The following is a 9,959-nucleotide window of genomic DNA, read 5'->3' as shown; positions in this document are numbered from 1 at the left end:
CTCCCGTCATGAAATGATGATAAAAGATTTGTAGGCTAACCAAGTTTTGGTCAAATAAAGACAGAATATAATCTAGCTTCTTTAATGGCCTGTGTGTGTGAACCTCCCGTCATGACTATTCTTAGACTATTTAAATAAGATGTTGAAAATCGGACCTCAATGAAAGTTTCCATTAAAAAAGACATAGCAATTAACTGTCAATCGAAATGCCTTGATTCAATCCATTGTTTGTTCGAAAAAGTGAAAGAGGCTAAAAAGCAACAGCAATCAATGCGAAGGAAGAAGCAAAGTTATGATCTCTCAATTCGACATACTGTACATATTGCAAAGATTGTATCTTCAGTGTTGGTAGTGTTTTGCTTATACTTTCTTCTTCTTCTTGTCTTCTTCTTTTCTTCTTCTTCTTCGTCTTCTTCTTCTTCTTCTTCTTCTTCTTCTTTTAGTAAGATTATCACGTTCTTAGGAATATGAACAGAGAAGGGAGAAAAAAGGCAAGAAAAAAATAAAATGCAACATGATTTTGCAAACATTTTTAAGACCACCGCTGGTACTTAATGTTATCATTCCTATACACTTCCAGACTGAAAGGGCCTTGGTAACCTATAAAACGCATACTTCCAGGCAACGGCGTAAATCCATACTGAGGAGTGGGGGGGGGGGGGGGTGGTCACCATCACCACGATTACAAGCACATAACCGGACCGGCGCAGCCTTTTTTTTTTTTTTTTTTTTTTTTTTTGGGGGGGGGGGGGGAGAAGCTTTGTGCCCCCCTCCCCCCCCCCCACACACACACACTTTACAGGGATCGGATGCCCCACTCTTTTGCATGAAATATAAAGTGGGAGAAAAGTGGCAGCAACAACATAAAGACTTTTTGTTCTTGTTGCTTTTTTTTTTTTGCTTGTCAGACGACTTTCGGCGGAAAATCAGACCTTAAAAGTATGAAAACATTTTTTTTTTTTTGAAATATCTGTGAGAGGGAGCGGAACGACCGAACGGGGGAAGGGTGTGTATGGGGGGGGGGGGGGTATCCCTCTCCCACACGAGGAAGATTTTGCATTTTCAGACCTGAAACTCAGCGATCTGGTGCTCACTTGTGGTGAAAATTTTGTTTTCTTTTCTTTAAAAAAACAATAAGGAAATGAAATATTCACAATATATTATTGAATGACAAAATCGTGGTATTTCAGCTCTTGCTGTGCGACATCACTGTGAAGGCCTACTAAATAATGGGGCCTATCATCGGCGTAGACAGGATTTGATCTTAGGAGGAGCGGCTATGTGAGGGAACGAATCAAGCGAGGGGGGAGGGTATGGTAGGGGGGTTTCCCCCTCCTACGGTGAAATCTCTTTGCGTTGAAAATTTTGACATTTTTCAGTCCAAAAACTGCCGTTTGTAGCTATATTCTTCGCTTTGGAAATTAAGGGGGGCACACCAGGCGCAACTGCTGTCAATCTGGCAGCAACATCAGGAGAATGGCATAGCGATTAAATGCGAGCGAGCGGAGCGAGCGAGCATGAAAATTTTCACACTTTACAGTCTAAAAACTGCCGTTTGTAGCTATACTTTTTCGCTTTGGAAATTAAGGGGGGCCGCATCAGGCGCAACTGCTGGCAATTACTGGCAGCAACATCAGGAGAATGGCATAGCAGTTAAATGCGAGCGAGCGGGGCGAGCGAGCTTGAAAATTTTGACATTTTACAGTCAAAAGACTGCCGTTTGTGGCTATATTTTTTCGCTTTGGAAATTATGGGGGCACACCGGGCGCAACTGCCGGCAATCGGGCAGCAACATCAGAATGGCATAACGATTAAATGCGAGCGAGCGAAGCGAGTGAGCTTGAAAATTTTGATATTTTACAGTCCCACATGTCCTTTGTGGCTGTACTAGTATTTTTTCGCTTTGGAAATTAAGGGGGGGGGGGCGAACCGGGCGAAAACTGCTGGCAATTACTGGCAGCAACATCAGGAGAATGGCATAAATGCGAGACAGCGAAGCGAATGAGCTTGAAAATTTTGACATTTTCCAGTCCCAAAAACTGTCGTTTGTGGCTGTATTTTTTCGCTTTGGAAATTAAGGGGGCGCACCGGGCAAAAACTGTTGGCAATTACTGGCAGCAACATCAGGAGAATGGCATAATGATTAAATGCGAGCGAGCTTCAAAATTTTGAAATTTGACAGTCTAAAAACTGCCGTTTGTAGCTATATTTTTCGCTTTGGAAATTAAGGGGGCGCACCGGGCGAAAACTGCTGGCAATTACTGGCAGCAACATCAGGAGAATGGAATAATAATTAAATGCGAGCGAGCGAAGCGAGCGAGCTTCAAAAATTTGACATTTTACAGTCCCCAAACTGCCGTTTGTAGCTATATTTTTCGCTTTGGAAATTTAGGGGGCACACCGAGTGCAACTGCCGGCAATTACTGGCAGCAACATCAGGAGAATGGCATAGCGGTTAAATGCGAGCGAGCGGAGCGAGCGAGCTTGAAAATTTTGACATTTTACAGTTCAAAGACTGCCGTTTGTGGCTGTATTTTTTCGCTTTGGAAATTAAGGGGGCACACCGGGCGCAACTGCCTGCAATTACTGGCAGCAGCATCAGGAGAATGGCATACTGATTAAATGCTAGCGAGCGAAGCGAGTGAGCTTGAAAATTTTGACATTTTCCAGTCCTAAAAACTGTCGTTTGTAGCTATATTTTCGCTTTGGAAATTAAGGGGGCGCACCGGGTGCACCTGCTGTCAATCACTGGCAGCAACATCAGCAGAATGGCATAGCGGTTAAATGCGAGCGAGCGGAGCGAGCGAGCTTTAAAATTTTAAAATTTTACACTCCAAAAACTGCCGTTTGTAGCTATATTTTTCGCTTTTGTTTGCCCCACTTTTATTTGAGAACCACCCCCCCCCCCCGTGATCTGCTGCACACTCTTTAATAAATTAGGGAATATACGTCTATGTCAAAAGTGTACAAAGTTTATCCCTTATCCTGTATAGCGGATCTTTTGCATGTTCATGATTGCAATACAACGATCTGGTGCATAGTTCTGGCGATATTTGGACAATTTTCCATTAAGAAAGTTCGAGTTTTGTCCTCATCTCTGGAAATGCTTGGGGGATAAATGATTTGTCTGTCTAAACACTTCCTTTGGGGCGGGGCAAATGCCCCTTTGCCCCCCATAGATTCGACGTCCCTGATCTTCCCTTGGTATGCCCATAGATGTATCCTGACTGAGTCATCGTTTCTCAGGAATGATTCAGGAAATGGAGGGGATTCAATTATGGCGATAAAGTTGTTGTTATTGTTTGTTTGTATGTTTTCGTATTATTTTGCAGATGGTCCCCAGTTACTCGCGTCATAGCATGTTTACATGTAGACCTATACTATTTGACGTTGTCAACGCCTGAGCCATACCTTACAGTGTATGTCGATGTTACTTTCTTCGCGAGCGAAGCGAGCGAGTGCTTGAGAAAATTATACATTTTCCTACAAGATAGAATACTGTTCAGCTCTGTTACCTGTCTGAAGGCCGGCGTACAAACGTCATGCAATATGCCGAAATTGTTACAATCACATTTCTGCTTCCTCCATTTTTTCCCCTCAAAATTCAGGGGGGGGGGGGGGGATGATTGTACAGGCCATCCCCCCTCCTCCATTTCGGGGGGGGGGGGGTATATCCCCCCATCCCCCCCCCCGGGATTTACGCCCATGCTTCCAGGAGTAGTCTACTGCAAAATAACCCAGTCCTACTATTTGTGGGATTAAGTGGTAGGTACAATGTACTATGCTCCTTTGAATCTTTCGCCAAATCATTGTAAATTGTGCAGTAAGTTGGGAGAATAAAAAACAACATGTTCTTCTACCTGTAGAAAAAAAAAAAAAAACCCGCATATTTCTGAACTGTTAGTTAGTTTAACTTTCATTTCATTTCATTTTCTCTTTCTTCACCACATGAAAGGGTGCAGTATTTCATGGTAAAACGATTCGAATTTTCAATCAAAACGACAAAAACAGGAAAAAAATGCACTTTGTCTTTAGCCCAAGGTTGACATATGAGATTTCTGCGATCTACGATGCCAAAAAAAAAAAAAAAAAAGAAAGAAAGAAACGCAAGAAGGTGATTCGAGCGGATTTTGTATACTTCCTGGAGATTTTCTTTCCCCAAAATAAAAAGCGTAATTTGACCTCGAAACTCGTCATGATCAGCTGAGTAGCATGATCCGTGCTCGATGTAAAAGGAAAAGTGTACCAGTCTGTGTTCACCTCTTTGTACAGCCTCACGAATAGATGAATAAAACCCCACAGAAGATTTCAAACGGAAACTGGGACGATTCGGTTATTAGAAAGCCTGGGTACAGAAGGGAATAGGCTAGATCATGATTTGGTTGGTCTTCTTTAAACTTTGATTCTGCCATCCTTTTCCATTTGTAACCACAGCATATTTTTTTAATAGTGTGATAAAGATCAATGATATGATTGTGATTTGTACGTAATTTCAATACTTAAGCATGACTTGTATAACCGAAAGCAGAAATCTGTTGCACATTTTTGAGTTATAATAACGAAAAGAATCGAAACAGAAAGGTGTGTGTTTGTGTGTGTTTGTTTGTTTGTTTGTTTGATTTTCCCTTTTGTGTCAAAAGCAAGAAAGGGGGTTTCTTTTCAAGCTATATTGTGATAATTACAAACACATGACTTTGCACATTGTCATGTCATGTTCGGGAAACAGGATCAGAGCATCTTGCAAGAGGATGCTCTTATATAGTGTAATATCTCAACTTTGTTTTTGAATCAACCATCCACTACAAAGCATTTATATAATATAATTATGTGAAGTCATGTACAAAGACGGACTGCGAGCAAAGCATACAGGTACTTATACACAATGCATCAAAAGGACTCTTTTTCACCATCCACACGTATAGATTCTCATCGCGCTCTGATTGCATAAAACACAAAAGTTTTTGTTTTTACGGGATAATATGGCCTCCAAGAGAGCTTAGAAACGAACATTTAAACTAATTACAAGACTCTTAGTATATAGTAACATAGCCTACATAACTTGCTTAAAGACTCTGCGTGGGAACACACAATGTATTTATTACACTTCCGACCTTCTTCACATTGCTTTTTTATGTTAATTAGTTAGTTAGTTAGTTTAGTTGTTTGTTTGTTTGTTTGTTTGCATGTTTGCTTGTTTATTTGATTGATTGATTGATTGATTGATTGATTGATTGATTGATTTGTTTGATGCCACGATGATTGCTCTGCATACAGCTCATAGGTGGAAGTGTACTATGCCCTCATTTTTTTTTTCCTTTGACAACTTTGTCCTTTACTTTTCCTTCCCTTTTTCTTATTTTCGTTGTTCCTGAGTCAGATTAAGCTCATTCTCCCTATCTGGTAATCTGTTGATTTCTACTAGCCTTTTGTTGTGTGTGTATTTTGGTTGATTTGGTTTTTTGTGGAAGAATAAAAGAGAAGGCATATTTCTTTTGTATCATAATTGTTTTGTTGAATTTTTAATTGTCTATGGTTAAAAGTTGTTGGGCATCCTTGTACTAGTTTTCATTTTGAAAGTGCATGTGTGTTTTTTTTTTCAATCTGATTTGCCAAACTGAAATACCAAAATAGGCTGAAAACAAACAAACATACAAGAGTGAAATATGTATTCAGTAGAGACATGTGTTGGCCAAACCAATAACTCGCAATAGATTGCCTTCAGATATTAGGGGAATGTCACACTAAAGTTGTGATAAAAGTTAAACTGATATCATATCTGTTTAATTTTACATGCAAGTGGTTTTATTTGTTCTTATTGTATGTGTGTTATATACTGCTTATATACACCTCTCTAAATGTAGCCCTTTATAAGTAACCATTTATCATTTTAGCTACTGCCATCATTTTTATCATTATCATAATCTTATTGGTGGTAAAATAATGTGGATGATAATGATAATGATAATAATAATAATGATAATAATAATAATAACAATAATAATAATAATAATAATCATAACAATCACATTATTATTATTATCATTATTACTATTATTATTGTTATTATTATTCTTATTATTATTATTATTATTATTATTATTGTTATTATTATTATTATTATTATTATTATTATTATTATTATTATTATTATTATTAATTGCATTATCATTATTATCATACAGTCTCATGATTTTGCTTCCTTTGTAGAATGTGTTATAAACATTCCTTTCCCCAACTGCATCTAACTCTCTCTCTCCCCATCTCTCCCTCTCTTTCAATCTACACCCCTTCTCCTTCTCCTCCCTCTTTCTCATGCTGTTCTACCCGTCCTCTATTGGAGTCTTCAATTCTCTTTCTCTTTCTCTATCTCTGTGTCAGGTAGATGACACCAATTAACTTTCTTTCTCTTTCCAAGATACTTTCAGAATCACTCGTGCGATAAATTGCAGTAATCATACAAAGGTCACAATATGTCATGTAATTTTTTTATCGATATAATTTATTATTTACAAATAGTATTTACAGTATGTACAAATTATTCGTTTGGACAGTTCTATTTTAAGAGCTTTGCCAACTCCTCATCCACCATCCTCATGTCCCTCGTCCTCTTGGCAGCTTCCCTCCTCCTCCTCCTCTCTTCCGCCTTCTTCTCTTTCTCCATCCTGTCCAACTCCTGTCTCAAGTTGGACTCTTCTTCCTTCTTTGCCAGTTTCTGGACTTTTTCCTGGCGGATGACGTCAGCTTTTCTCTTGACGTCATAGGCACGAAGTTCCCTGTCCACCATCTTGGTGTTCGCGCGCTGTACAATCAACTGTGGAGAAAAACACACAAAGTGATTACATCAGTTTCATCGTTTAAACAACATAATATCACCAAATCCAAGAAAGATGAATAACTTTTTTTTCTTTTGCCTGTGTTCAGCTAGTCACGAAATTGAATAAGAATGAAATGTCAAAAGGCAAAAGTGACAGCATTAAGTACCTCTCTCTTTTGTCTGGCAAGCTCCATCTTGCTCTGGATCTGAGTCTTGAGTTCGTCCCCACTCATGGACCTGGATCGGCTCTTTAGTTTCGTCAATCGAACAGGGGCTGGCTTCAGCGTTCTCGCAGTGTCTTCTGGGTCCATCAGATCGAAGGCAAAGCCCCCTGCGCGAGACCGTGTTCGAGACATGACAGAGCAAGGGCGATCGACGTAGGCGACGTCCGCGCAACCAGAGTTGTTGTCATTCGTAAAGACAGATTTGTCTTTTGGTTGTTGAACGGAAGCAGACAGACTGTTGTTCTGGACATCTGAAAACAAACGGAAAACAATAGACTGTTTACTTTTGTTTAAATGATACAGGTTGCATTAGAATCATCGTAATTAATATTTCAAATTTGAATAACAATAAGAAGAATGAATATTCATGAACCAACCTGTCTCATTAGAGAAAGCCTCCATGCAGCGAGCAATCTCGGCACTGACGTCACTGGTTGTTGGAGAACGACCCGAGCGGTGGTTGGTGGGGGCTCTCTGTGACGTCACATTGTCAGACTGCAAGGGAACAACCTGCAAACAGGCGAGAAATCAGATACAGATATAAACCAACTCTTTTCATTTATCTAAGTCCTATAATTTACAGAATGATGCGTAATTAAAAGGATACTTTCTTTAATTTAATGTGAAAGCGTAATTTTTGAAGGTTGTTCAGTGATAACTGTAGGTTGATGAAAATAATTAGTAAATGCATCATTACTAGTACCTTGTTCCTTCTGCAGAGGCTCCAGAATCGGCGCTTTCCAGAAATAGATCTGGAGGGCGACATCGGCACAACTTTGGATTGATTACAACCCATGGTGTCAGTATGGATCTTCAACCGCAAAATAGCAAGTCAAGAAAGTACCAGCAGGTTTGCAATAACCAGCAATTGCTTTCGGAAAGTTCCAACACTTGCAATACAAGCTAAGAACTAATGTTTACATTTGTGGCACCTGTATTTATAGCCTGAATTGCGCATTGCTATGGCACGCGTATTTCTGACGAAACAATGGAAAATCCCTGAAGCTCGTATCCTCGTTCAATCATGTTCAATAATACTCTATACAGAAAACAAACCTAAAATTATCATCTTGCATTAATGGCACGTAAAAAGTATTTGAATATCTTCGATGATTTTGAGTAAATTCTCCCCGTCATGTTTGTGAATTATGAAATTTTGTTTGCTAAAATTTACTCGATTCTTCTTTTCACGGCAAATCGATCAGATCTTGCATAATAATTGCGCATTCACTAACGCGTAAGTTGGTAGTTTCCTAGAGACATGAGAGCTCCACTGACAACCGCTCTTAAGCATATGACGTAACAGAAGAGTTATTCATCGAACTTTGCATCCTCGTTCGCGATATTGTTAAGCTAATTTATTCAGAAAAGATTTCGGCCTTGTTTAGAAATTGTTTTTTCGGCAGACAATATGACGCTTCATATATTTCAATTATACGAACCGGAATATTTGATCTGGAAATTTCAAGTTCAGAAAGAGTCCATACTGTTTGTTCTTCATGAAAACCAGAAGCAAATTGGTTTGTGGAGCATGCGTTATTGCGCACGCTCTTATCACCGCCTCGCGCTGTAGACCTCGACTGCCCGCCCATTATTGTAGTCGGGGATGGTGATTGCCCTGGAAACATCTTAAGTTGAATGCACTTTTTATACAACCAAGGAGTTATGTAGGTCAAACGTCAGTGAACGACATTATCTCATATAACATGTAAGCTTGCAAAATAATATTATACACTGTATTGGGTAATAGACTTACGTAAAATGGAATAATTTATTGTTGTATGCACATTTCCCTTGAAGGTATGAAGATAGATAGTCAGTAATTAAACTGAAATGTTTATTCAGTGATTTGATGGCTTTTACACAAATTGAACTTCTATGGTATCACGGGGAAAAATCTTAAATGAGTTCAAAGCCTTCTCCATGGAAGAAGTCAGAGGATCATTCTGGATGGTATCAAATCTTCTCAAATAGTAGTTGAATTTGGAGTGCCTTAAGGGTCGGTTCGTAGGCCTTGGCTCTTTCTGTGTTACATTAATGACCTTCCTGATGGTATAGCGTCAAAGGTTCTCCTATTTGCCGATGATGCAATCTCCTACATGACCATCGACAATCAACATCATGCAGAAAATCTTCAAGAGGACCTAAACAAAATTACGTGACTGGGCTTAAAAAAAAAAAAAAAAAAAAAAGGATGATGGTTTTGAAGACAGATAAATACGCCTCTCTTGAATCTCTTGAATCCGTGAAGTACTTGGGTGTATAACCATCACTTCTGATTTGCTAGTGGACCCAACACATAAATGATACTGTCAATACAGCCAATAACGTCCTTGCATTTCTAAGACGCAGTCTTCGCATAAAATCCTCTGATGTCAAAAACCACAGCTTACAGAAGGTTGGTTCTACCTGCTTCCCCTGTTTGGGACCCATCTTCCAAGAACCTCATCCACAAAGTGGAAATGGTCCAGAGAAGAGCTGCGGGATTCACTCTGAATCGTAACCGTAATACCTAAAGTATCACTAAAATGCTGCAAGAACTTGATTGGACCACTCTGGAATAGCGCAGAGAAAATGACAGGCAAACCATGATGTACAAAATACACAATAATCTTGCTCATCTCTCCTGCACAGGACTATAATATCAAACAGGTTACTCAGTTGACGAGAACCACGCAACCACATTCCTATCAGATACCATACTCGAGAACTGAATCGCATTGTCATTCGTTCTCTCTTAAATCAGTGAGGAGCTGAAATTCCCTGTCCTCGAAATTGTTGCAGCGCCATATGTGGGAGCATTCCTTGACCGACAAACGGTGGAGCATAAACTCATCATTCACCATTCACAACAAATGTTGTTATGTGCTTGTAAATATCTGTGATTTAGCTGTATTATAATGTGAATAATACAATCTGCA

The 9,959-nt window shown here is 39.4% G+C and overlaps 1 protein-coding gene across 1 annotated transcript; it reads right to left on the bottom strand.

The window, feature by feature from the left end:
• Positions 1–6,551: 6,551 nt before the first annotated feature.
• Positions 6,552–7,914, bottom strand: LOC140234540 (uncharacterized). The gene is made up of 4 exons (XM_072314579.1): positions 7,742–7,914; positions 7,416–7,548; positions 6,982–7,289; positions 6,552–6,811 (listed from the first exon to the last, which is right to left on the bottom strand). The coding sequence occupies exons 1-4, from the start codon at positions 7,832–7,834 to the stop codon at positions 6,554–6,556; spliced, it is 792 nt and encodes a 263-aa protein (XP_072170680.1). The 5' UTR covers positions 7,835–7,914; the 3' UTR covers positions 6,552–6,553.
• Positions 7,915–9,959: the final 2,045 nt, after the last annotated feature.

This window comes from Diadema setosum, chromosome 10 (genome assembly GCF_964275005.1).
Source record: "Diadema setosum chromosome 10, eeDiaSeto1, whole genome shotgun sequence".
Lineage (NCBI taxonomy): Eukaryota > Metazoa > Echinodermata > Echinoidea > Diadematoida > Diadematidae > Diadema > Diadema setosum.
This window is presented reverse-complemented; position numbering and strand designations above follow the sequence as displayed.

Excerpts from the sequence above, each read along its gene's own strand:
- LOC140234540 (XM_072314579.1), bottom strand. The coding sequence starts at position 7,834 with ATGGGTTGTAATCAATCCAAAGTTGTGCCGATGTCGCCCTCCAGATCT. Across the intron at positions 7,290-7,415 it reads GGCTTTCTCTAATGAGACAG|ATGTCCAGAACAACAGTCTG; the intron begins GTTGGTTCATGA and ends GTTTGTTTTCAG. Across the intron at positions 6,812-6,981 it reads TTGCCAGACAAAAGAGAGAG|TTGATTGTACAGCGCGCGAA; the intron begins GTACTTAATGCT and ends TTTTCTCCACAG.